The sequence below is a fragment of the Dama dama genome, chromosome 15 (assembly GCF_033118175.1).
Source record: "Dama dama isolate Ldn47 chromosome 15, ASM3311817v1, whole genome shotgun sequence".
Taxonomy (NCBI): Eukaryota; Metazoa; Chordata; class Mammalia; order Artiodactyla; family Cervidae; genus Dama; species Dama dama.
This window is the reverse complement of record NC_083695.1, coordinates 47,436,722-47,464,099: the sequence shown is the minus strand read 5'-3', so window position 1 is coordinate 47,464,099 and position 27,378 is coordinate 47,436,722. Positions and strand designations below refer to the sequence as shown.

General features: G+C 49.1%; 1 protein-coding gene and 1 long non-coding RNA gene across 6 annotated transcripts in view; one reads left to right on the top strand and one right to left on the bottom strand.

Annotated features, from left to right (window-relative positions):
* LOC133070190 (uncharacterized) overlaps positions 1 to 27,378 on the bottom strand; it is a 142,412-nt gene that overhangs the window by 97,870 nt on the left and 17,164 nt on the right. The gene's annotated exons all lie outside the window — the stretch shown is intronic.
* Positions 783 to 23,075, top strand: TMEM72 (transmembrane protein 72). Its single transcript, XM_061162046.1, has 5 exons — positions 783 to 973; positions 16,616 to 16,682; positions 18,391 to 18,462; positions 20,002 to 20,141; positions 21,551 to 23,075. The coding sequence occupies exons 1-5, from the start codon at positions 904 to 906 to the stop codon at positions 22,027 to 22,029; spliced, it is 828 nt and encodes a 275-aa protein (XP_061018029.1). The 5' UTR covers positions 783 to 903; the 3' UTR covers positions 22,030 to 23,075.

The window sequence follows — 27,378 nt, the reverse complement described above, 5'->3', positions numbered from 1 at the left end:
TTTTAGAGGACAGTCTCCTCCAAGCCTCCCTCAGAAGATGCTTTGAGGACCATCAATCCAGGCAAACCCTCTCATTTGTTTTCTGCAAAAGTTACCAAGGCACACACATATCTTTGGGTTTCCCCAAGGTCACCCAGTTAATTATTGACATAGAAATTCACCTCCCAAAGAATCATAGTAATTTCCCACATCACCTGTCAGGGATGCATATCAGGGATGAAGAAAATTCTGTATGTGGCATGGGCCTGAGCTAAGCATGTCTGATCAGAGTCCAAACGTGCCATAGACTTGAAAGCTTTCTAATCCACCTATGCACAGAAGAATAGAAGCTTGGAACTCATTTCAAAAGTTGTTTCTGTGATTTAAAGACACATGCCTCTCTCCCATACACACACACACACACAAAGCTGCGTGCACATCGTCACCACCAGACACTGACTCTCAGACCCTGAGGCTTGAGGCCCAGGTGTGACTCTCGGGGCCTTTCTGCTGCCCAGTAAGGAACAGCCTGGGCTGGCTCCTCGGCTGATTCCCTCCTCCCAGCCAGAAACAGTTAATTGCCAGCTCCAGGCTGCCTCCAGCCCAGCCCTAATCGGCCGGATCTCAGGCGGCCACGCTGGGGCCGCGCGGCAGCTCCAGACCAGGCCCTGGCTGTGCTGAGCAGTGAAGGCATTCTTCCAGGGTAATGATTAAGCCGAGCACCTGGCAAGCTGGGAAGGTGAGCCCTATTCACACCTTGGCCAGGCTGAGGTGGCCTGGACTGGTTTGGGAAGGCAGGGCCCCAGCGTGCACAAGCCCAGAGCTGGCAGCCGCAGCCTCCCGCTGCACACAGACGGCCTGGAACCTCTTGGGCCAGAGCTTCTGCTGCCTGCCCTGCTGGGACCCTGCCTCGCCCCCGGCACCATGAAGCAGCAGGTGTTCTGGACGGGGCTGGAATACACCTGTCGGCTCCTGGGCATCACCACCGCTGCAGGTAAGACCCTGCCTCCCAGCTCTGGTCCCCTGTGTGCTGGGCTCAGCAGACAGGGCTGCCCAGGGGGTGGGCACCAGCCAGTGGGGGATGGGCAGAAACACCTGGCCACATCTTCTTCACTTTCTTCCCCCAAACCCCAGAAACACGGCTCTTCAGGGCAGTGGCAGGAGCAGTGGGGTGAGCCTGGGGCTGGGATGCAGGGGCATGGTACAGAATCTCTGCTTGGCCACCCACATTCCATGTGACTTTGGGGACCCTTAGCATCGTCAACTGTGAAATGAGTTGAGGGGGCTACACCTGCCTTCTTGGGGACTGTTGTGAGGTGGATGGGGGAGACCTGAAGGTGAAAGTGTAAAGGGCCGGGCAAATGTAAGAAACGGATTCCTCCCTGTATGGACATGGAAATGGTCAATGGAGTGAACCTTGTTTTATTCAAACCACAACCCACGTCATGGAGGGAAGCTACACTCGGGGATCCCAGGGTTCCCTTAAAGCACTATGGGTTTGAGGAAGACAGAGTTCCCCATGCTGGACTGCTCTTTCTCACCCAGCCTGATCTGGGGGCTGCTTGACTTGCTGGGAAGATGGACGGTTACAGAAGAACCTGAGCAGCTGTGACCCTGAGTTCTGCCTGCTCACTTCCCCTGCTGAACCCAGCCCTGAGCCCTGCGCCCCTGAAGTGGTCAGGACCTCTGTTGGGAAAGTGAGCAGGCAGCACTCTGAACCCTTAGCTCTGGGCCCCACTGAGCTTTAAGGACCAGGAAGAGACACCCTCTGCTGATCAAGTCCTTGCCTTCCCACTGCTACTCACAATCTTACGCATTCATCTTGGCAAATGGGAGATGGCCCCCAGCTGATCTCAAACAGTGCTAGTCCCCAGCCCTGTCACCCAGCGATGCATGACCTGGGCAAAGCCACCTGGGTGCTCTGGGGTCGTGCTTTCTGGTCTTTAGGATTAAGATAACTGGACCTGCTGGCCAGGTGTTTGGAAGATCAAGGATGCATGAATTGAGCGTAGCTAAGTGGAACTGAGGATGTAAGCCTCTTGAGAGAAGCCCCAGGACATACTTCAGAGCTCCAAGGGGATCTGTGTCATTCCCAAGGTAATATGCTAGCAAACAGACTTTTCTTAACCCTGAGTTAGCACACGGAGGGCTGTCGTCAGTGGTCTAATCCCACCCATCCTGTTACAAAACGGAGCACTGAAGTTCAAACAGGGATAGTGACCTTGCCCAAGGTCATGCTACAAGTCAGGGGGACAGCCAACCTGGAACCCTGATCCCTCAACTTTTTAAAAGGCCAGGACTCTTCCCAGGGTAAGAAGCCCAATGCTACAGGGGCACTAGAGGGTCCGGAATTGCTCTGCTGAGGGTTCTGGGTAAATGCACAAATGGAGGCCTCAGCTCCAACCTCTGTTGGAACCACAACGTGGCCTGCACCTGGAGGAAAGAGCGCCAAGCCACCTTACCATCCAGCCTGGGGGAGGGAGGTTAACCCTAAGGGTTTCTGTGTCTGGGGTTCAACCCTCTACCACTGCTGATCTGGACTTCACCCTGCCATCCTCTAAGTCTTGGTTTCCAAATATGTAAAATGCACCCCTTTCATTTGTCAGAAATCACAGTGACACTTCTCCCTGTCATACTCTGCCTGGAGGGGAGGCCTGGCTCCTGTTGGCAAGCTGTTTTAAGAGGTATATAAACTTCTAATGGATTAGCTGCAGACAGTTTAAAAGTCTGATTTATCTCAGCCAGTAGAAGGGTCTGTAGCTACACACATATAGCCCCCAACCACACACACACACATACACACTACACACATACAAACTGTGCCTCTGAACCACAACCCTTATCTCTTGCAGAAGGTCACTGTTAATGCAGAGAATGGGCCTCCCACTTGGTTTTGATATAGGGTCCAGGTTAAATATAGGCCACTATATTGCTAGTGACCAGGCTTTCCAGAAATGGTGTTTTGGGGCTTTCTAGAGTGCTAGGAGTAGGTGGGAAGCTAGAAAGAGGTGTGTTAGTCATCTTAGGAAAATCTCAAGTTTCTTTCAGCATCCCTGAACTGCTGGCCTATTTCCAATGTGTAAGATTTACAAATTCCTTATTCCCTTAAGCCTTTTTTTTTTTTTTTCCTGAAATCCTCTGTTGAGAAGTCCAGGCGTTGTGAATAGGGGCATTGCTGCTGGAGGGGAAATCAGACTTGAGACAGAGGCTGTCACTTTGCAGAAACCCTGGGAAACGTAAAGTAACCCTGGTCCCCCTGTGCGGAGGAGTCTGGGTTTCCTAGAAACTAGGACAAGCGTGTGACCCAGGTCACCCAGAGTGTCACCTGCAGGGACGAGGCAGCTCCTGATCCAGCAGTCCTTCCCGGTTTCCCTTTCCCTCTGCAGAAGGATCTGAGGCTGTCAGCAGCTCAGAAGGCACCAGGCCCTGGGGACACACACCAGGATGGCAAGCCCAGAAGCTGTGGCCAAAGCATGCCCTGTGCAGATGCTTCTTGGCTAAGCTCAACTCTTTTTCCCCATTCAGCCCCTCTAAATGAAGCTCCACTAGGATGTCCAGGGATCCCACAGGCCACTGCTGTCCCACCCCCACAACCAGCCCCACACCTCAAGTGGACACAGAGTATTGCCACTGCCAAACAAGGGTACACAGGCTTCGCAGATTTCCCCCCAAACAGAAGTGTTTTTAAAATTAGAAAATGAGACTGTTCTTGCCTTTGGATCAGTCGTAAAGTTGCCAGATCATCACAGACCCACTTCTCCCCATTTACCATACACTTGGCTAGCATCATTCATTTGTACCCCTTCCCTGGCCATGGAAGGCATTGGGAGTCCCTCTTTTGCTGAGATGTGTCACCAGACACACAGACACACATGTGACTGGTTGAGACCACCCTATCAGTCTAGTGCGCGCCCCCCGCATTGGTACATCCTGACCAGGCACAGCCTCAGGCAGGTGGGGTCATGGCGAGAGTAGATAGAGTTACACTGAAACAAAGGAAGGTTGACCAAACACTTCCTAAAGCTAAAGACTGGCATTCTTTTTATCTGCAGAATTATATGATCGATTTTATTGAATGAAAGATTCGTTAAATTCTACAGTACTTAACAACTTTCAAAAGTTTCACACACATGATTTCATATAATTCCACAATAACCCTTTGTGTTTCTTTTGCCCTACTCCTATATTGCCCTTCACCTTTCTGTCTCCCCACTGGTAACCACTCATTCGTTCTCTGTATCTGTAAAGTCACTGATATTTAATCCAACTACTCATGCTCTGTCTTTGAATGATTACCAAGCATGCTTTGACCAGCACCACCATGACTATCTCCAGCCAAACTCACTCCTGGACCTCATCTGGGGACAGACAAATCTGCACACATTTCCAGAGGGAATTATCACAGTAGGACCTTCCATGTATGTGTCCAGAGATAGGTGACTGACAACAAACTCGAAAGTCAATTATTAATTAAAGTCACTGCCGCAGACTTACCAATGTCCATGAGGACCAAGGCTGAGCTAAATCTCATTTTACAAATGAGGAAGTGAAGGATTAGAATGTTCAGGTAGTTTGGTTAAACAGCCAGTGAATAGCAGGTCTGGTCTTCCCAGATGGCACAGTGGTAAAGAATCCGCCTGTAATTCAGGAAACATGGGTCTGATTCCTGGTTCAGGAAGACCCCTTGAGGAGGGCACGACAACCCATTCCGGTATTCTTGCCGGGAAAATCCTATGGACAGAGGAGCCTGGTGGGCTACAGTCCATGGGGTTGCAAAGAGTCGGGCATAACTTAGTACTGAACACACAAGCAAACAGCAGGTCTGGGGTTGGAGCCCCGGTTTGCCCAGTCACAGGACAGTGATGCAGTGGAACAAAAAGTCTGGAAGTCCATCTAGGATTCATTTAACTGGCAAACATTGACTGAGTTCCCACTTTGTGCAATGTAGGCACGTGGATTAGGATGGTATGACCTCTAGCCTAGAGAAGTGAGTCTGGGGGCTGTCGGCACACATCTCCCAAGAAGATACCACACAGCCAACAAGAAAATGAGCTGGGCTTGAGATAAAGCCATTTTAAGCAAATCTTGCTTATCACAAATCAATGTGGGATCAACTTGGGGTCACTTAGGAATTTTGTTTTGTTCCAGGTTCTTGACCCATTAACCTCTTCTCTACATAAACGACAGAGCTGCATTCCTGACAGCCCCATGCCTTGCACAGCCCATTCAAATGGAGACTTGGCTTATTAATATAGACCAGGATAAAGGAAGCATTTAAACCTAGATGTTCTCATTATTTTTTAAAGAGTACAGCAAATGCATAGTCTGACTTTAGTCCTATTTAAAGCCTTTGGAAGAAAAACAACTGATGCTTCTGAGACAATCATCTTGGGCCCTTCGTACTAATATCCACTCTTCTTAAATATATGTCCCTGTGACCTTCTCCTGCCGCCTAGGGAAGCTTCATGTACTCCAACAATCTGCAGGTGGATTTATTACCCAAGCAAGACCTTATTGTTTTCGGATCTTCTAAGTGGATGTAGACTGTTTTCCACTCTGATTATTCCAGTGAGCAAATGAAATATTCCCATCTTTGTTCCACCCTCCTACCATTGGGAGATAATACATTTGGCTCAAGTATTTCTCTCTTTACTTCTTCATGCCTGAGACCTCCTTATTAGGGGCTTCCCTGGTGGGTCAGACAGTAAAGAATCCTCCTGCAAAGCAGGAGACCCAGGCTCAATCCCTGAGTTGGGAAGATTCCCTGGAGAAGAGAATGGTTACCCACTGCAGTATTCTTGCCTGAAGAATTCCATGGACAGACGAGCCTGGTGGGCTATAGTCCATGGGGTCACAAAGAATCAGACATGACTGAGCAACAGACACTTTCACGTCACTTTCTTCCTTCATAGAGTTAGAACAAAAAGTTTAGAAGTCCACCTAAGACTCTTTTATCTGGAAAATATTGGCTGAGTTCCCACTTTGCACAATGTGGACACATAGATTAGAATGGTATGACCTCTAACCTGGAGACCTGTATGATCTGACCGGGGAGACAAGCTAGTAAACACATATCCCAGTGCCTAGCTCTGAAGCATAGTATTTGGGAGGGTGAATCTGTGTCCCTCTCTACCACTTACTAGACATATGGCCTTACGCATGTCACCTAATCATTTTAAATGTCAGTTTTCTCATCTATGAAATAAGGATAACAAGTTCATCTGCCTTCTGGGGTCACGAGCATCCAATGAAACAATGACTAAAGCAGCAAACTTCATGGCACACAGATTCTCACTCAGTTCAGTTCAGTCGCTCAGTCATGTCCGACTCTTTGCAACCCCATGAACTGCAGCATGCCAGGCCTCCCTGTCCATCACCAACTCCCGGAGTCCACCCAAACCCATGTCCATCGAGTCAGTGATGCCATCCAACCATCTCATCCTCTGTCGTCCCCTTCTCCTCCTGCCCTCAATCTTTCCCAGCATCAGGGTCTTTTCCAATGAGTCAGCTCTTTGCATCAGGTGGCCGAAGTATTGGAGTTTCAGCTTCAACATCAGTCCTTCCAACGAACACTCAGGACTGATCTCCTTTAGTATGGACTGGTTGGATCTCCTTGCAGTCCAAGGGACTCTTAAGAGTCTTCTCCAACATCATAGTTCAAAAGCATCAATTCTTCGGTGCTCAGCTTTCTTTATAGTCCAACTCTCACATCCATACATGACCACTGGAAAAAATCATAGCCTTGACTAGACAGACCTTTGTTGGCAAAGTAATGTCTCTGCTTTTTAATATGCTGGCTAGTTTGGTCATAACTTTCCTTCCAAGGAGTAAGCGTCTTTTAATTTCACTGCTTCAATCACCATCTGCAGTGATTTTGGAGCCCCGAAAAATAAAGTCAGCCACTGTTTCCACTGTTTCCTCATCTATTTGCCATGAAGTGATGGGACCGGATGCCATGGTCTTAGTTTCTGACTGTTGAGCTTTAAGCCAACTTTTTCACTCTCTTCTTTCACTTTCATCAAGAGGCTCTTTAGTTCTTCTTCACTTTCTGCCATAAGGGTGGTGTCATCTGCCTATCTGAGGTTATTGATATTTCTCCCGGCAATCTTTATTCCAGCTTGTGCTTCCTCCAGCCCAGCGTTTCTCATGATGTACTCTGCATATAAGTTAAATAAGCAGGGTGACAATATACAGCCTTGGCATACTCCTTCTCCTATTTGGAACCAGTCTGTTGTTACATGTCCGGTTCTAACTGTTGCTTCCTGACCTGCATAGAGGTTTCTCAAGAGGCAGGTCAGGTGGTCTGGTATGCCCATCTCTTTCAGAATTTTCCACAGTTTATTGTGATCCACACAAATTCTCACTCAGCACTGTCTAATTTTAGAAGAATGTGTAGGACATATAGTTTGCACAGTGTGAGCTGTGGGATCTCCTTGCAGGATGGAAAAGAAAGATCCGAGGAAAGGAACAAGCTAACATATGATCCTGAGGCTAGAAAGGAAAAGGGGGCTATTCTGTGAAAGCTCTTACCCTGAGTCATATTTTTCTTCACATTTTGAGCTTGGGCCATTGAGATCACCCCACAGGACACTGATTATTCCTACACCACATCTAGTGATGAAATCAGAGGAAAGATGGTAGCCTCATTTTATTTTTCATGGGCTAACAGTTCTTTTAAGATTATTCTTTAGTCTGTGCAACCAACTGAAGAGAATTGTTATCAAGAAGGAAGGTAGTCAGAAACAAATGGCTAATGCTGGGCTGTCCCCTGAGCCTTCCTAGCTTGCCATAGGCCTAGGTAAAGATCTGATAAAAATAAGAACATGGTATGTGCAGCAAGAATGGAGAATAATTGGAGGCATAGTCATTGTTTTCTAATGCCAGGAAAGCAGCCATATGGAAGAGTGAGTGAGCAGATACATTCTCTTTGAATACAAGAAAGCATAAGAATCAAATACTTGAACCAAATACTTTGACTTGAAACCAAGACCTAGAAGAAATTTCTCTTGTGGGTTTCTACTAGAAGGATGTTATTCTGCATCAAGGTCAATATCATCAGCAGTATCAGTGAACGTCTATAGGGTCCTTCCATGTAAAGGATGTCATCAGCAAAAGGCAGTATACTGTCCCAGGTGATTTCTTAACCTTGAATCTTATAACCCTGAAGGAAGAATTAATACTATGCTACATAGCCCTTCTAGAAATTTGAAAAGGAGGAGATGGTTCTCAAGCCATTCTATGAACTAGAATTATTGTGTTATCAAAACTAGACAAAGAAATCACAAGACCACTGGTGGCCCAGTGGTTAAGACTCTGTACTTCCAGTGCAGGGGGCACGTGTTCAGTCCCTGACTGGGCACATGCCACATGGTGTAGCCAAAAAAAAAAATTTTTTTTTAAGGATACCCACAAAGAAAATGATTCAAAATGGTTAGACTTAAATGTAAAACCCAAGACTATAAAATTTCCAGACAATACAATAAAACCTTAGTAATGTGTTAGGCAGAGATGTTTTTAGGTACAATATCAAAAGTTCAATTCATAGAAGAACAAATTAATAAATTGCATAACTTCAAACTTAAAAACATCACTCTTGAAAATATAATGTTAAAAGAATGAAAAATAAATCAACAGAGACACGATGATAAATAAGCACACGAAAAAATATTCCACATCAGTAGTCATTAGGAAACTGCAAGTCAAAACCATAATGAGATACTATCACATACCTATTGGAAAGGCTAGAATTAAAAAGACTTACTATACCAAATGCTGAAGTGTTGGCAAGGATGTGGAACTCTCATACACTACTGATGGAAATTTAAGATGGTATACTCATTGTGGAAATGGCTTGGCAGTTTCTTTAAAAATTAAACATACACCTACTGCATGATCCAGGTATTTTGCTTCCAGGTGTTTATCCAAGAGAAAAGAAAGTCTATGTTCATATGAAGATTGTACAAAAAGACTCATAATATCTTTATTTGTAATAGCCCAAACTAGAAACAACCCAAGTACCAATCAACAGATAAGTTATAAACCAAAGTGTATATCCACACTACTCAGCAATATAAAGGCATGAACAACTGATACTACAATATGAATAAATCTCAGAATAATTATGATGAATAAAAGTAGATAGCAAAAAAGGAGTACATCTTGTATGATCCCATTTGTATAAACTTCCATAAAATGCAAACTAATATCGAGTGACAGAAAAGAGATTAGTGGATCCCTGGGAGTGGGAACAAGGGTGCCCAGGTGGCACTAGTGATTAAGAACCCACTTCCCATTGCAAGAGACATAAGAGACACAAGTTTGATCCCTGGGTTTGGAAGATCCCCTGAAGGAGGGCACGGCAATCCACTCCAGTATTCTTGCCTGGAGAATTCCGTGGACAGAGGAGACAGAAGTAGGCTACGTTCCACAGGTTCTCAAAGAGTCAGACACAACTGAAGCGACTTAGTAAGAATGTACGCAAGGGAGTGGATACAAAGGTGGGAGGGTAGGATTACAAGGACACAAGGAAACTTTGGGGGTGATAAATATGTTCATTACCTTGAGCAGAATAATAGTTTCCCTGGTATATGCATATATTAATACTTAGCAATTGCACATTTTAAATACATGCAGTTCATTGCATGTTAATTATACCACAATAAGGCTGTTTTTAGTAGTAGATGTGTCAGCTATCTATTGCTAAAATAATGCTGTTACTTCAAAACCTTAGACATACAGCCATAAGCTTTTCGTGTGTGTGTCTGCAAGGCATGCAGAATCTTAGTTCTTGGACCAGAGATCAAACCCACATCACCCGCAGTGGAAGCATAGTCTTAACCACTAGACGGCAAGAAAAGCCCCCAGAAATAAGCTTTTATTGTTCACACATCTGGGTGAGTAGGCTAGGAGTCTCTGCTCATGTAGACTGAGTGCACTCACCTATCTGAGGATCAGACAGCTGTTGGTTCATCTAGACTCGCCTCGGCTGGGTTGGTAAGGCCCCTCGTGCTCCAGCAGGCTGGCATGGACACATGCCTATGATAATGGCAGGGACACGGGAGGGTAGGTCCAGTGCCCAAGTCTGTTTCACATCTGTGCTTGTCTGTTACCTGACAATCCTGTTGTCCAAAGCAAGTCACACTGCTGAGCCCAGATTCAAGGGGTGAGGAAACAGACTTCTCTTTAGTGCAAGGGACAGTATTGGCATATAACAAAGGGTGTGGATACCAAGGGGATGAAGACTGGGGAGGCATCACTGCAACCTGCCATGGCACTTTGGCCAATCTACAAGGCCAGACAAAGTAGACCTCTTGGATGGTCCACTATAGTCTAAGACAGAGACTCTGGTAGAGAAAGAGGACCCTCTTGCCTTCAGGTCATTCTCCCTAAACAGGCATGTGAGTGCTGATGGAGGGCTCTAAGGACCACCCTATACTCTAATCTCTTCTAACTGAATATCTAAAATTTTCTTCTATAAAATCTTGGCCTCTTCTCGTAGTGTCTCTGAACCCTGGTTCCTAGGTGTCCGTTGAATGGCTCTCAACACCCGAGCAAACTTCCCCACCATACTTAGAATCTGCCACAACTCCTTCTGAGTCAAGAAGCTTGCAACTACTACCTTATTATCTCATTGGATTCTTAGCAGCTAGTTCCTGCATCTCTGGGTTCTTAGAAATGGTGCAGATTTAGCTTTCAGGTCTATCGTCAGCTGTGACCCCTTCTGAACCATCCCCAGCCATTGTCATCAGATCAGTGTTTCCCTACCAGAGATGTCCCTACAGACATTAAGACCAGCAGGAGATATGCCATAGCTGTGGATGAAGAAAATCAATAAATACAACGTGGGGTGTTAAGAGGTACCTTCAGCAGCAGTGAGTATGACCTTCTCCCCCAGCTCCCCGGGCATCCAAGGCCAAGACCACTGCCTGGCATGGAAAGTCAGTGAGCATGGCCCCTAGTGACCTCTGAGAAGTGTCCTGTGTTCTCACCAGGACACCACACTGAATGCAAATACAAGTGAAAGTGTCAGTCACTCAGGCATGTCCAAAACTTTGTGACCCCGTGGACTGTAGCTCACCAGGCTCCTCTGTCCACGGGGATTCTCCAGGCAAGAATACTGGAGTGGGTTGCCTTTCCCTTCTCCAGAGGATCTTCCCAGCCCAGGGAATTAAACACAGGTCTCCTGCATTGCAGGCAGATCCTTTACTGTCTAAGCCACCAGGGAAGCTTGCATTGAATGCAAGACAGGTGTCAAAACTCAACCCAGTGGCTGAGTCAAAACAGATAAGCTTCAACCCGCCATGACGCTGGCCCTGAAGCAAAGGAAGCGGAGATCAGAATTTGTGGAGATAGCCTCTTAGCCTTAACCCTAACCCAGACAAGGCCCCATCCTCAGGAGCACATGGACTCTTAGCAGGATGCACAGAGAGGCTTACACTGAGATGTAAAGGTAGATGGGGCTTTGGACCATTTATGTCAATTGAGACTGCAGAAGGGATCTGCAAGACACAAAAATCAATGAGCAACATTAGTATACAGAGAAGAGCTCATGAGCCACAATAAAAACATGTATTAATGGAAGGAGAGGATGAGAATAAACCCTCCCCTTTCCCCATGGCTACAGATGGGAATGCCCTGCCTCTCCTAATAATGCTATTAACCATCAACTACATTTGCACAACACTCTATAATTTACTAAGACTGAGGCTCATAGCCTGTTATGCATGTTTTATGATCCTCATTTTCTGGAATAGGAAGCAGACAAGGGAGTTACCATTTGTGTGAGGAACCGGATTCTGCTTTTCTGATCAAGCCTCCCATTCTCTTTGCCGCAGCCCAGCACACGCACCCACACTTCTGTCCAACCACACTCTGGGACCAGAACTTTGAGATGCCTGGAAGATGTTCTGCTGTGTGCCTGGCCCAGGCCTGCACCACAGGTCTAGAATCTCTGATCCCTGCTAAGGCTGATTAGAACAAACAGCTCAGGACAGCAACTCAGAAGAAAGCCCTGGCCTCTGGGAGAAGAAAATACTGTACTGTGGTTGGACACAGCTCAGACAAGAGGGAAAGAAACCAGAGGCCAGGGGATGAGATGAAGAGGCCAGGCTTGTCCACAGATGCTGATTATAACAAGATTCCAGGAAAGATGCCTCCCAAGAGACTGCGAGGGGAAGTGAGATGGAGGGGTGGGATGGGCTGTGTCGGGGTGGGCTTGTAAAGTGGTTCTGTTGGGCTGGGACCAGGGCAAGAAGACCCTACAGGATGGGTAACCGGGAGGGATGGAAGGAGTCTAAGGCCCCTCAGTGGGAATGTAAAAGCCCACATACCACTCCGCCCAGCACCGCTACCACCTGCAGCACAAAGGACGATGCAACTCAGAATCAAGGCTGTTCTGGGGCAATTTTTTCTTATAGGGATGTTGTTATAATGAAGTCTTGATTCAGGAGACATGATGGCATTTGTCTCCCATCTTCATTCTCAAATCGTCAGCTTTTCTGTCCCCATCCCTAGCTCATGGCAAGAGCCACAGCGTCATTTGTTGGGGTGAGTGGCTGATGTAGGTTGGCCCATTTACTCAGAGCCAGAGCCTGCAAAACCACAGAAGATGAGATGGAAGCACAGTCTAGGAGTAGCTGCTGGGAGACACCATGAAGCCTGGGCAGGCAGCAGCCAGCAGCCGGGCAGAAGCAGGGTCAAGGCCATAAGCAGACAGATTGGCAGAGAGGAAAGGAAAAACTTCACGTTGATCAGCGTTGCCTCAGTGTCAATGGTCTGTCTTTGAGAACATGAGCCCCAAAACTAAGAGGATCAATCAGGGGAACCCTTGGCCCCAGTGTCAAAGGGCCTTATAAGCCTCCCATGAGAATCCCCTATGGATCTCTTGGCCTGAGGGGTCATGCTCCCAACTCCAGCCCCCTGCTCTACTCCTCCAACCAAAGGCCATTCCTCTGTCATTGGGCTTGCAGAACTAGCATGCTTATTGTTGGTTGAGAGCTCTTGGAAGGGTGACCTCACTTCCCTTGCTCCAAAATGGGCTACCTGGAGGCTGGGAGAGCTGAACAGGCCAGAGTCAGAGGGAGGAAGACGCTCATGTGTCTGGACCACCTGACGTCTCTCAGCACAAAACCCATTATTTTCCCCAATCCAAGCAACAACTCTGGGAGATATAACTAATTCTACACATTCCACACATTGCAAACCCAGATCAGATGGGCTAAGTGTGGGCATGTGTACTAAATCTCTTCAGTCATGTCTGACTCTTTGTGACCCTATGGATCTAGCCCACCAGGCTCCACTGTCCATGGGATTCTCCAGGCAAGAATACTGGAATGGATTGCAATGTGCTCCTCCAGGGGATCTTTCAAACCCAGGGATCAAACCTTCATCTCTTACGTCTCCTGCATTGACAGGCAGGTTCTTTATCACTAGCGCCACCTGGGAAGCCCCATGGGTTAATTACTTATCCACAATTACCCACTCAGAACCAGGATTCCAACCCAACTCTTTTTCCTATTGTTATTCTCATTTTTTAAATTTTCTTTTTCTGTTTTGGCCTCACCATACAGCATGGCAGACCTTAGTTCTCCAACCAGTTCTCAAACCCGCGCCCCCTGCATTGGAAGTGCAGAATCTTAACCGCTAAGCCGTCAGGGAAGTCCCTGTTATTCTCTTTTTTTTGTTGTTGTTATTCTCATTTTTTAAACTACAAACAAGCACTGCCTCTAGCTGTTGCTGCTGCTAAGTCACTTCGGTCATGTCCAACTCTGTGCGACTCCATAGATGGAAGCCCACCAGGCTCCCCCATACCTGGGATTCTCCAGGGAAAAACGCTGGAGTGGATTGCCATTTCCTTCTCCAATGCATGAAAGTGAAAAGTGAAAGGGAAGTTGCTCAGTTGTGTCTGACTCTTAGTGACCCCATGGACTGCAGCCTACCAGGCTCCTCCGTCCATGGGGTTTTCCGGGCAAGAGTACTGGAGTGGGGTGCCATTACCTTCTCCGCACTGCCTCTAGAGTGTTTCTGAAATGCCCCTTTGACTATTGATGCTCCGTTTAAAGACATCAAAATTGCTCTCCATGTGCCAAAGGGATACAAGTTAGGGAAAGGGACTGAGTTCCCAAGAACCTCTCCTGCCATCTGCTGGTCATCCACCAGGAGCCAGTGCAAATGTACAAAGACTACAGAGGTGAATGAAGGCCCTGCCTCACCCCAGAGGTGAACAACCAGAAGCATCGCCTTGGACAGACGGTCCCTTCCCCCAGGCCCTGGGTGGGAAGATCCTTACCTGGGCTGGGCTGCATTCTTGTGCCAGAAATTGGTGATTTCATTGAGCCCCTGTGATGTGCTTGGCATTAATTAACTCACTGAGTCCTCAGAGAGATCAGCAGAACTATTAGCTGGCAAATGTGAAACTGAAACGCGGGATCTGACTTAGACATCCACGATTGGTTGGCTGATTGGTTGGTTTTACTTACACTCTCTATGCCTCCATCACCTCTTGCATAAAATAAGGGTAACATAGTACTTTCACATAAAACTGTTGTGAGGACTAAATAAGCTGTGTGGTATGCTAAGTCGCTTCAGTCATGTCCAACTCTTTGTGACCCAATGGACTGTAGCCCTCCAGGCTCCTCTGTCCATGGGATTCTCCAGGCAAGAATACTGGAATCGGTGGGGGGGTGGGGGGGGGAGGAAAAAAAAAAGAATACTGGAATGGGTTGTCATTGCCTTCTCCAGGGGATCTTCCTGACCTAGAGGCACTTGGGAAGCACCTTAAATAAGTTAATAAGTGCTAAATGCTGAAAAGAGGACAGAAAACATGGTGAAAACTAAATACATGAATATTTGCTGCATAACACACACACACACACACACACACACACAGAGGTCCACAGTGGAAACCAGGAAATGGTCCATTGCCTGGAGGTAGAATTCTCAATTTTGTTTTGTAGATCCTTTACTTTCTAGATGTGTCCTTGGGAGAACTACACAAGGTCGCTGAGCCTCAACTCCATCCCTGTTAAAGGGGGCTTTTACATATATATATAATTCTATATAATATAGAACTTTTACATATATATATAATTCTATATAATATAGAACTCCCTGAGTCCTGGTGCTGCTGGCAGGAACCAGGACATGTACAACCATTGTGTGTAATCCACTGAGTGCTCTACAGGTTATGTTAACACTGCGGAGGGGCATGAAGCTGCAGGGCATCCCTGACTCTTAACCTGGGACAAGCCAGAAGGCAGGTAGAACTTGACGAAGACAGAGGCATGGTGTCCTCCACCACTCCAGCCCTCAAGCACAGGGCGCAGTAGAACCCAATCCCTAAAGATACATTGCTATCCCCTTCCTAGACGGAAGAGCTCTGTCCCCTTCTCCCTAAAGTACTTCTGCATCCCACCATGAAGTAAGAGTTGGAAGTGCTGGCGGCCAAGTGAGGGACTGAACCCTGCATGTCAAAAGTCAGAATTTCTGTGGATCAAGAGCTCAGGTCACCCAAGTATGGGAGCTTACACAGGGAATCCACCAGTGAAAAGGGGAGGCATCACTGCCCAGGGAAGCAGCCCCCAGTGCAGCAGAGACAAACGGCCACGCACCGGCAGCTGAGAACAGCCCAACTCTAACTCTCTGGGGAGCAGACGAGGTGAAGTCGCCATTTGGCAAATACCAGTGTGGGTCATCAGAGCCTACCGAGAGAAATGTAGGGTGCATGGGCTGTAACATAGGATGCAAGGACTGTAACGTAGGGTGCATGGACTGTAATCAGATAGGGCCAGAAAGAGATCTGATTCGTGGGTCCCTACGGTGGGAAGAACATTTCCAGACAACCTGCATGCTGTCTGTGGCGTTTCTTCCTCGGGCAAATGGGTTGGAGCCACGGCTGGTTGAGTGAAGCCACGAGAGTGAGGAGACAGCCAGGACCCAGCAAGTCCGCAGAGCTGGATCTGAGATGGATTCACCCCGGACAAATGGGAGTTCAAGTATTCGAGCCCAAACACCAGCTGCCAAGAAAAGATAGGAGGCGAGACGAGGCTGAGCCGCATCTTGTGTCTGAGCAAAACCCCACGGACTTCATCAGCACTGGGTCCAAAACGATGAGCCAAGAGTGTTCAATGCAACCGCCAAGCCAGCAAGTGAAAATGAGGCCATGAAAATAGCAAGAATAGCGATCTGGGCAAGGGAAGGGGGTGGGGGCAGGTCCCATGGCCAAGCACTGAGGCCCAGACACACAGCACCCATGGGCCTATAGGATGGTGAGGGCCCTTGAAGCCACTCTACGTGGAGGACAGCTGTGGAGCCTGGGGCTCGGGGCCTGTCTGTGGGCTGTTTCGGGGGACACTCAGGGCAGCATGACCAGTGTGGAAGAGGACAGGCATCTTCTCTGGGGAGGCTGGATTAAAAGGCCTCTGGGCTTCTGCATAAATCCCCTCTAGTTCCCAGAGACCAATCCAGAAGTTTTCTTGCCCTCCTTCCCAGCCACAGCTCCCGGTGCCACATGGAGAAGAGTTCCCCTGGCTCCCAGTGCCCAGGGGATGGCTCACTCCATGGCCAAGGAGCCTCCACAAGGCACTGCCGTGGCTGGAGCACCCGGGCCCATCCTTCCCTCCTCTTCTTCCTCCCTTAGTGCTGATCGGCGTGGGCACTGAGACCTTCCTCCGGGGACAGTTCAAAAGCCTGGCTTTCTATCTGCTGTGAGTATGTGTGCATGGGCCCCTCCCTGCCAGTATGTTCTATTCCAGCTTACCCCAATCCTTCTGCTGGGATTCACCCACAGCACCTCCCCACATCCTACGCAATCTCTGTTCTGTCCCAAAGGTGAAAGGAGTAGCAGGGGCTTCTAGAATATCCTCTTGTTTGGAAAGGACGTTAGACAGATCATCCCACAAACCAACCAATCAGCATTCCATCCATCCATCCATCCATCCATCCATCCATCCATCCATCCATCCACCCACCCTTCCACCTACCCATCCATCTATCCACCCACCCACTCCTCCACCCACTTATCCATACACCCATCTATCTATATCATCAATCATTTCTTTATTCATCAAACATTAAGCAAGCTCTTTTTTAGAGAGGTGGGAATCAGTTCAAAGGATTCTCTGTTTGAGCTCCTCTGTATGCCAAGCACAGTTAAATGTTTTGTTTACATTATGTCCTTTACCTTTGACAGTTATAGGAGAAGTGCACATTATATAGTCTGTTTTGCAAATTAAAAGAATTCAGAGGAGTAAGCAGCTCAGCCCACATCACCAAGCCCAAGACCAGCAGGGTCCAGATTCATCCACCTGGGTCCCTTTTGTTTCTCAACCTCTGTCTTTCTCATCTGCCAGTTGCCTCTGCAAACGCCCCCTAGTGGGGAAAAAAAAAAACCTGTGCAGGGGTGACGAGAGCCTGGTTTCCCTTCCCTGCGGGTTCTGACAACCCAGCTTCTCAGCAGGCCACCTTGAGGGATCACCAATCTGCCTGCAGCATCACCAGGCTGCATCCTCCACCCCCACCTGCTCCCATCCACACCTGCCCGCATCACTGTGCCTCCCCAGGGCTGCTCCTCAGAGCAACCTTCTTGGTTTGCTGTTAATCCATGGATCACACCCATCAGCTCCCAATCCCATTCTCTCCTTCTGGTCCATCTCCACTCTACCACTTTAGCCACTTAAAACTAGGTCCTTCTGACAATCTTCAGTGGATCCCACAGCCTCCAGCCTACACTCCTTTGTCATCCTCTGGCCTCTGTCTTATTTCTTATCCCTCAGTTTATACCCCAAGAACTTCTGACTCTTTCTCAAACTCACCCATGTCACCTCCCCTCTAAGCCATTACTCCATCCTGTAGAGTGCAAGAGAGCCTTCCCAGTCACTCCAGCATTCCCAGAGCCTGACATTTGGCCCTGCGTGCCTCCCGAGCCTGGAGCCCCTGCCAGACAGAAACGACTTTTCCTGGCTCTGAAAGCCCTTCATGTCTTACTGAGCCTGTGCCCGGCCACTGTGCACTGTCTTCCTGGAATCTGGAAGCAGGGCAGGCCTTCCCTCTCTCCACATGGCTGCCTAGTTCGTCCACAGTCCTGGTGACCCTGGGGGGATGGATATGCCTGCCAGTGTCCAAGCAGCAGTGTGGGGGATCAGGGTGGTCTTCACTGCTGGCCTGTAGGTCCCTCACCTACCTCTGGGCCCCAGCCTCCACCCCACCCCTACTACCAAGGCCCAGCCCAGCCCAGCACAGGGCCTGGCATCCAGGAAGCTCCTAGTGGCTGTTGGCTGGATGGCAGGATTCGGTCAAGAAACTCCCGTTCAGTTGTTCAGCTATACGCAGAAGCCCAGGAGGCCAAGGTGCTGTGAGCAAACTCCCAAGGAATGTGAAGAGTGTGTCTGGCCTCCCTCACCTGTCTCCACACAGGTTCACAGGAGCTGCCGTCTCTGTGAGCGAAGGGGCCTACTTTGTGGCTCAGCTGCTGTCCGTCTGCTTCCAGTAAGTAGCCTCTGGAGCTCCCCCAACACCCCCAGTCCCAGACACCCCAGATGCCTCCACCCATGAGCACACGACTGCGAAGTGTTCTGCTCCCAAAGCAGCAGTGGATGGGTTCCCCTCCCGACCCTGCAGTGAGCCCCAGCCCAGACTTGGAAGTGGACTGACACCTCCATCAGGGCCTGACTCCACCCAGAGTCCACTTGCAGAGTCATCCTCATCCTCCAGAAACACCCAGTCACCATACCTGCCATCTGAGTCGGCCACCAAGGGGCAGAACCCCGCAGAAGGCCAGCTTGGACCATGCAGAGCTGGGTTTGAGAATTGACTCTGCCTCCTGCCAGGATGCATGGACGAGTCAGGGCCTTGGCCTCCAGGCCCATTTGTGGGGCAGGACTGCAGACCTTGCAGGGCCTCGGGAGGCCACATGGCCACAGAGGCCTGTACCTCTGCCCACTCGTGCTCAGCTCACAGAAGCTGTCGTCAGTGTGGCCAAGGACTCATCCTGGACCACATTCTCAGAACCTACACAGTTGGGTCTCTAGGCGGTCAGCATGAAGAGTCAGACTTCAAATCCAGCTGTCCTGGCATCTTGCACGGCCACTGGCTGCCTCCCAGGGTCACTAGCCCTGAGGCAGAAGTCTTCCCCCATTTCTGCTGAACACCACTGCTGAGGGACCCTTGCAGCTTCTCAGGGTAGGGGAGGGTGCTGCCCTCACCCTAAAGGGGCATTTTACCCTCTCGACTTCCTCCATTCCCACCTTGGGTTTGTCACAAAATAATGACCACCAGGGGTCACCAATGGACCATAGCAGAAAGCTCTGGTCCCACATAACCCAGCCACACTGTTCCTGCAAAGTGAGCCTGGGCTGTGTGCAAAGTCCGGCTTTAGGCCAATTCAGAGGGTGAAGGAGGGGGAACTAAACGCAAACACTAACTTCCTTTGCAACTTGGAGGAAGCATCCTTAAGGAAACCTGCTCAGCATCAGACCTCTACCAGGCCCACCTGTTGGTCCTTGTGTGCCAGTTAACATAGAAGCCCCTCTAGGCCGATGCCATCTCATGTCTAGGCAAGGCCCCTTTGAGCGGGGTACAGCTGGATTCCAGCCCTGTCGCCCATGTGCCCAGGCCCTCTGTACAATGCACAGCCTTCACAGCTGTCCCATCCAAGCGTCCCCCGTGCTGCATACCTTCTCCACTGCCCTGTGAACTCACAAGGTGCCCCTGGGTCTCCTACTCTTCTTCCCACCGCCTTTGCAGCATCCTGAGAGCATTTACCTTCCTCCGCCTAGACCAGACAGCCGTGGCTGCACGGCCTTTCAGAAAAACTGTTGGAGACCCTCTGGAGAGGCTGGGGCAAGGCCCCCTAACTGTGAAACCCACAGTGAGGAGTTCGCCTCCTGGGAGGAGTTCAACCAGAGGCCACTGCAGAGAACACGACCATAATGGAACCCAGTCCCAGACTCTGAGGGCTTTTTACATTGCTTGGACTTTTCCGGGTGCCTCCCTACTTCCTGCCAATCCTGGACTTCCTCCCCGCAGGTGTCAGCCAGGGTCCCTGGCCTACAGAGCAAGAGAGAAGGCCCACTGGCTGGGCTGCTTCCAGAGGTTCCTGGCCTACATGCTGCTGTCGGTGGCCTGCTTCCTCCACCCTGTCCTGGTCTGGCACGTGACCATCCCAGGTAGGAGCTCCAGGAGGTAGTGGAGGCAGGCAGGCTCTGGCCAAGGGTGGGCTCTGAGCAGGAGGGTCTGAATCCCCCTGTCGTGGGCCTCCAGTGATGCTGGTTCTAGGGCCCCACTGGCCCCTTCCTGGCATAGACTGTAGGGATGAAGAATTTATCAAGAGGCAGGAACATCCCAGGAAACGCATTTTTCCTGTAAATGTCCAGAGGTTATACCCACAAAAGCAAACTGACCTTTTCTCCAATTCTTGTGTGTGATCTGAGCTTTCAGAGGGAGCGAGATGATCACTTCTCCATCCAAACCTTTGTGTCTCCTTAGCCCCTACCCATTCAGGTTCAAACTCCTCAGCTGTTTGAAAGGCACACTAAATGGGACCCCCAAAGGCCTTCAAAATCCCTCTATTTATCCCCCTCTACTCACCCTGCTAGCCAGCCCAGTTTTCTGATCTCAGAAGCCAGAAACGGATGCTTCTACCTCCTGCGTTTCAATGAAGCCTTTTTCTGCTAGGAGACTTCTCTCTCCTCCCTAGCTGTGAAAACTGCACCCCTCCTCAATACCCATCTGAAATTCCAGGAAGCCAACCACCTTTGGAAATGAGGTTCAAAGGCAGAGCCTCCTCTTCTTCCCTGTAGTCTCCACCCTAGCCTCTCAGATCTATCCTCACCTCTCAGGGCCACTCCAGGCAGCCTACAGTAGAGTCAGACTCAGCACGGCCAAGGTCAGAGTGAGCCACAACCTCCTACCTTTAGAAAGAGTGAGATACAGGGGAGACTCTGGCCCTGGCAGGCAGGAAACCACCTTCACCCCTTCCTCTGGACCAGGAGGGGCTCCCAGCAGGAGACAGAGGGGCCTCTGGTTGGAGGCTGCATGAGGGGCCAGGAGGGGAGTGAATACAGTGCCGGCTGCTCCCAAAGGGCTTTGCAACTTCCTCTGTGTTTACTGGAGGCAGGTGGTAGTAAATGAGGTTGTCCCCACTCCTGGGAACAGAAGGAAGCTCCGATCAGCAGTCGGATCCTGGTATCCAACCTAGAGTCCAGGTTTGCTGAAGGCATTGCAGGTCCAGACACAGCAAGCCATCCCTGAGAGGGAGGCTGAGCACAGTGAAGGGAGAACAGGCAGAAACAACACAAGGACCAGCTTCCTACACGAAGGGGGTCTCAGGCACAGGGTCTCCTGGTTAATGGTCGCGGTGAAGACCCCAGCATAGACTGGCCCTGCTGACATCCCCTGCTGGCCAGGCATAAGCCTGCCACAGGGTCTGATGTGGGTGTGTGAGGACAAGTTAGGTGTGCAGGCTGGAGCACTGGGGGCCTAAGTGTGGCTTCACAGGCCGCCTGCACAGGGACGGTGGGCATCTGGCTTTTCTCGAGGATGTGTCCAGCATCCTGACCTCCCAGATCTCTCCCAGGCTCTATGCTCATCATCACCGGTCTGGCCTACTTCCTGCTGAGCAAGAGGAAAAAGAGCAAAGCTGCAGCAGAGGTGCTGGCGCCCCCAGAGCAGTACACAGACCCTTCCAGCAGTGTGGTCAGCACCACCGGCTCTGGGGACACCGAGCAGACCTACACCTTCCACGGAGCCCTCAAGGAGGGACCTGGCTCCCTCTTCATCCACGTGAAGAGCATCCTGAAGGTGACGAGGAAGCCCAACGCCCTCCGACGCCCGGACACCCTGACGGAGCTGACTCTGGAGCCGGCTGACTCACTCGCCAAGAAGAAGCAGGTGCACTTTGAGGACAGCGTGGTGAAAATCATCCCGGCCCTGGCAGAAGGCCCAGATGATGGGGACAGTGAGCCGGAGGAGACCACCTCTGACACCACCCCCATCATCCCGCCCCCCGAGGCCCCACTCTTCCTCTCTTCCCTTGCGAGCCCCGGCCTCTTCTGAGCTGCTCTTTCCAGGCTGGGGGGATGCTCAGCAAGGAGTCTGTATAGATATATGGTCCTGCCAGGAATTCCCTGGTGTCTAGGGCCCGTCGGGGGAGCTCAGAGTCTTCACAGGTCAGCTCTTCAGGGGTTACCAGACATCCCCATGGTGGTTGGGCCTCTGGGGCCATTGGGCAGCAGGACAGGTCCTGTGGAGACCATGAGGGTGGCACAGATGAAGCTCATGCTGCCTCGAGCCCTCACAGGGTCCTCCCTCCTGGACCCAGATCGGAGAAGTCCTTGTGCTTCCCTGAAGGAGATCGTCACTCCCACCTCACACAAGGCATCAGCCCAGAAGTCCTGGGGCTTCTTCGGCTCCTGAGCCCGGATAATACACTCTACACGGTCACAGCCCATCTCCTCTCTGATGTAACATAGCTCTGCAGGCCCACCGGTGCTCTGGCAGCTTATGCATCTCAAAGGCAGGTGTTGACGACCGCCATGGTCCCGAACTCCAACTGAGAGTGTTCGGGGACGGGAAGCGGGGAAGGAAGGCAAGGTGGCGAACCCCCAGGGTGGGAGCGGCGCTGAGCAGTGGGCCGCATTCTCTGCGTGCTCCAGGGCTGGCGCCAGGCAGCAGGAGTCACAGAGCCACTCAGGGAGACAATGCGGCTCTGTGCTCACTGCAGGGAGAGCGGGGCTGGGACAGTGATGCTCATTCCAGAAGCATCGCTGAGGGCTCCCTGTATCCCCACCACATGGGTTCTCAAGATTCCAAGCAGATGATGTAAACTAAAAGAGACTGTAAGCCAACAATCTTCGGCCATGAATGCCAACATACATGACAAGGCGCATGCTGTGTGCAGGGGCCACGGGGCGGTGACTTGGAGACTCACACAGCTTGGAGACGTGGCTCTGGCCTGCTTGGTGACTGGTAGCAGAAGAGGTGAGAAATGTATGCTTGTTCAAAATGGAAGAGAAGGAAGGAAGAGCAGGGGAAAGAGGGGAGATAGGAAAGTGGGCAGGGAACAGGCCAGCCCTGTGCCACAGGGCCATGGAAGACAGTTAACCCAGAATGAATAAATAAAGTTGAATCAAATATTCAGTTAAGAAAACTGCAATATATATTTCTAAAAAGTGTTCTCTGGTCCTTCAGGTAGTTGCAAGGCAGAACAGACGTGTTATTCTTCATAAGTAATCTTAATTAATGAGCAATTATATTATATAATGCTTCCCATTCGTGTGTGTGAGCAAACACTAGGGTTCTGCAGAATAACCCTTAGAGCACATGCTTTGAGGTTTAGGTAAGAAACACGTGCTTATTCTTGTACACTTTTCCATATTCCCTACAAGTTATTTCGCAAATGAATGGAAATAGCCCACCAAAAGCTGGTATCAGTGTGGTGCCTAAACACAGCAGGTGTCCCAAACAAGCAGACTCCTTCCTGGAGACTGGGGTAGGGGGGGACATTTCTTCTGTAAAACCAAGGGAGAAAGGACACTCTCATAAGCCCTCAAAGGTGGAAGCTGCAGAGTTGTTTCTTTAGCCGCCACCAAGGAGGAACTTCAGGAGTCACTGTCCAGGGAGAATGAGTAATATGAATCATGGGTATGTGTAGGCAGGGACTGTGCTGGATTCGTAATGGGCCAGGGTTCTCAGGCTGGCCTGCTGTGCACCCAGGGAGACAAGTGGGAAGGAGTTAAGGTCCCCACCTGTCATGGGGGGCGGGGGTGGAGGTGATGGGCAGAGACACCCTCACTGCACAGGCCTCTAGGGAACATGACACTCCTACCCGGTACTCAGCCCAAGTCAACTGAGCTAGATGGATGACTCGGTCTCAGTAAGCAACTGGGAAGCACAATCTCAGAGATTTCAGACCCCATTAGTAAACATCTCAGTTTATTAAGAGATGTTTAATAAGCATCTGCTATGGCATTGTTCGTGAGGTGGGCACTGGGAGTTCCGGGTGATATTCTGAAACCTCTAGGTTTCCTGGTCGGCTTCCCTGTAAAGAATCTTCGTGCAATGCAGGACACCTGAATTTGATTTCTGGATCAGGAAGATCCCCCGGAGAAGGGAATGGCTACCCACTCCAGTACTCTTGCCTGGAGAATTCCACGAACAGAGGAGCCTAGCAGGCTACAGTCCATGGGGTTGCAAAGAGTCAGACATGACTGAGCAACTCAACACTAAGGCTTCCTGGTGGCTGCTATCAGTAAAGGGAGTCTGCTGCGTATGAAGCCTTAGAGGCTTAGGTGACTATGAACTTACCTAGGTTAACAAAGTAAAGTTCTTCAACACTCTTCTTGCTGACCCCACCCTACCCTCCAAAACAGGCTTGGATGAGGTCATTCAATAGACCAGAGACCTCATCTCTGTCAACGGACCGGGCAAGAAAGCAGCACCTTCCTCAAAAGCAGGCAAGCACCACGTCTCCATCTGATTCTCAATCCAAAACACTAAACCACATCCTGATCTACTGCTGTCCTTACGAAGATGCCCTGACTTCCATCTCACTGAGAAACAAAGACTAGAAGGGCTGACTTGAGGTAGCCTGCCCCACTTTCTCAGCAGAAGGCAGAGCAGACATAGTGTAAATGCAGAAGAGAACTATTGGGCGTGGAGCACTGGGCTGAGGTTGGGGGGGGCAGGGGGGGGGCAGGTTGGGGGAGGGGGTGTTCTTAAATCTGCCCTTAACACGTTGACTGACTTCCGCCAAGCCCCTTCACCTCCCTGGGTTCCAGGATCCCCTATTAAGTTGGAACAACAGCACTTCTCTCAGAATAGGTGCAAAGTCTTCCCAGAAAATGGGGAAAGTGCTTTTTCAGATTACACAGCTCCCAAGTCAGTGTGAGTGCTTGTTACTGTGGGTCCCGCAGTGAGAAAACATCAGCAAGGCTTGTCTCCAGGGCACAGCCAACGCAGGTCTCAACTCCAGATTCCAGGGCTTGAGCCTGGAGAGGGTGTAGACACCATGCTCCAGCTTCAACAGAGAGCCAAAGCAGACCCCCAGTAACGGGGAGCCATGCTCTAGGGTCGGTGGGAGTGGGAGGTGACCTAGTATCCTAGTCTCTCTCCCATCAGTACTAAAGGATTATTTTTTAATTTTTAAAATAGCTTTATTGAGATATGGTTCAAGTACCATACAATTCACCAAAGTGTATAATTGAATGTTCTTTGTTATATTCATAATCGGGTTTACTACAACCTAAGATAATACATTTTCATCACCCCTACAAAATGTCTGTTACTCATTAACAATTATTCCCCACCCTACTCCACTCCTACCCTAAGCAACCACAATCTACTTTCTGTGTTTTTAGGTTTTCCTATTCTGGACATTCCATGTAAATTGAATCATATGATATGTGGTCTTTTGTGAGTTGCCTTATTCACTTAGCATAATGTTCTCAAGGTTCATCCATGTCTTAACACATATTTTACTTTATTCCTTTCCATGGCTGAACACTCCTATATGGATATACAACTTGTGTTTATCCATTCATCTCTTGATGGACTTTTGGGTTATTTCCATTTTGTGCCTTTTATGAATAATGCTGCTATGAACATCCTCATGTACAAGTTTTAGGGTGAGCATGTATTTTCATTTCCCTGATATATACCTAGCTGTGGAATTGCTTGGTTAAGTGGTAAATCAATGTTTAACACCTTGAGAAATTGCAAAACTGTCTTGCAAAGGGGCTGCATCATTTTACCCTACCATCAACAGTGTATGAGAGTTCTGATTTCTCCATATTCTCACCAACATTTGTTATTGTCTGATTTTTTTATTATAGTCTTTCATTAATTATGGTTTTGATATGCTTTTACTTAATGACTAGTGAGTTGGGGCAACTTTCCATGTAATTATTGACCATTTCTATACCTTCTTTGAGAAACCCCCATTCAAATGGTTTGCCCTTTTTTAAATTGGACTATTTGTCTTTTTATTTTGAATTGTAAGAAAAGAGCTTTTAATATATTATGGATACTAGGCTTTTACCAGGTATGAAATGTCAAATATTTTCTCCTATTCTGTGGGTTGCCTCTTCTCTTTCTTGAAGAGTCTTTTGAAGCCGTTTCTCTTTCTTGCCTCATTTTCCTAGCTACCACCACCAATACAACATTGACTAGAATAAGAGCAGACATCTTTATCTTGTTTCTGAGTCTTAGAGAAAGCAATCTTTCACCATTGAATATGATGTTAACTCAGTTTTTTGTTGATGTCTTTACGGGGTTGAAGAAGTTTCTATTTCCAAGTCGTTGAGTGATTTTATCATGAAAGGTTAGTGGATTTATCAAATGCTTGAGGGAAAACTGTAATCTAAAGTGAAAATTGTAGGGAGAGGGATCCTCTGTGTTATTAGCCATCCTTGCCCAGAGTGGACTACAGGTACCTGGAATAATTTCCAGGAGAGAGAACTGAGAGGGAGTAAGCCAATGGGTCGTGGTTCAAATGCCATATATACCCTCTCTGTTCTCACCAGGATTTAAGAGATTTTCTTGAATCAACATTTCTCCATTTGCTGTATGCCCTTAGGACAATTTCCAGAGATCTTAAATAATTGATACTTTTAATTTCCTCCTGCTAAATAGTTGGTTTGTAGGGAGAGTGTCCCCCGAGTTCCTTACACTGCCAGTCCATAAATCTTGCTCCTAATTGTGGCACAGCCATGAAGACATGGCATACATTGATGAGAATGTTGACCATCAGGTGCACAAAGTGTCGTCTGGAAGCCTACATATGCTTTTCACCAGCTATGTGGTCAGAGCTCATGTAACCCCTCTGAACCTCCATTTCTCCATTTGGAAAAAGGAAATAATGAGAGTACCTACCTCTAAGAACTGGCTGATAGTTAAATATAAGGATTTACATGAAGTAAAGCACCTGGTTGCTGGCAGGGACTTACCAAACATAAGCCTCCAGCCTCCGAATGTTCCTTTTTTTTAGAACATGAGTGCCTATGGCCATTCTGGAACCTTTTGCTGGCTCCCTGGTCAGCTTTGCTGAAATGTAGCTCTCTTTCTGCAGGCTTCGTGTTACTGTCTCAAAGTCCCACCTACCCCTTTCAGCTCAGCGAGGAGTCCAAACCTTGCCAAAGACATATAAGTCCCAGGAACCGACTTGCACCTCTTTTTCTGGAGTTCTACCCCTTCCACACCTTACTGTTCTCTCAAAGGAAATGTATTATTTGGTGTGTCCAAATGGGAGAACATCTTGCACCTCCACTGCCTGCACAGAATGTCAGTCTTTTTCTGCAAACTGGTCAGTCATCCAGCCTGCATCTTTCCCTCAAAGCCCTGGGATCCGCTGGAGATTTGAGCTGCTGCCCTGTCAATGGAAACCCAGCTGTTTGGCCACTTGGAGAG

Excerpts from the sequence above, each read along its gene's own strand:
- TMEM72 (XM_061162046.1), top strand. The coding sequence starts at position 904 with ATGAAGCAGCAGGTGTTCTGGACGGGGCTGGAATACACCTGTCGGCTC. Across the intron at positions 16,683-18,390 it reads AGCCTGGCTTTCTATCTGCT|GTTCACAGGAGCTGCCGTCT; the intron begins GTGAGTATGTGT and ends GTCTCCACACAG. Across the intron at positions 18,463-20,001 it reads CTGCTGTCCGTCTGCTTCCA|GTGTCAGCCAGGGTCCCTGG; the intron begins GTAAGTAGCCTC and ends TCCTCCCCGCAG.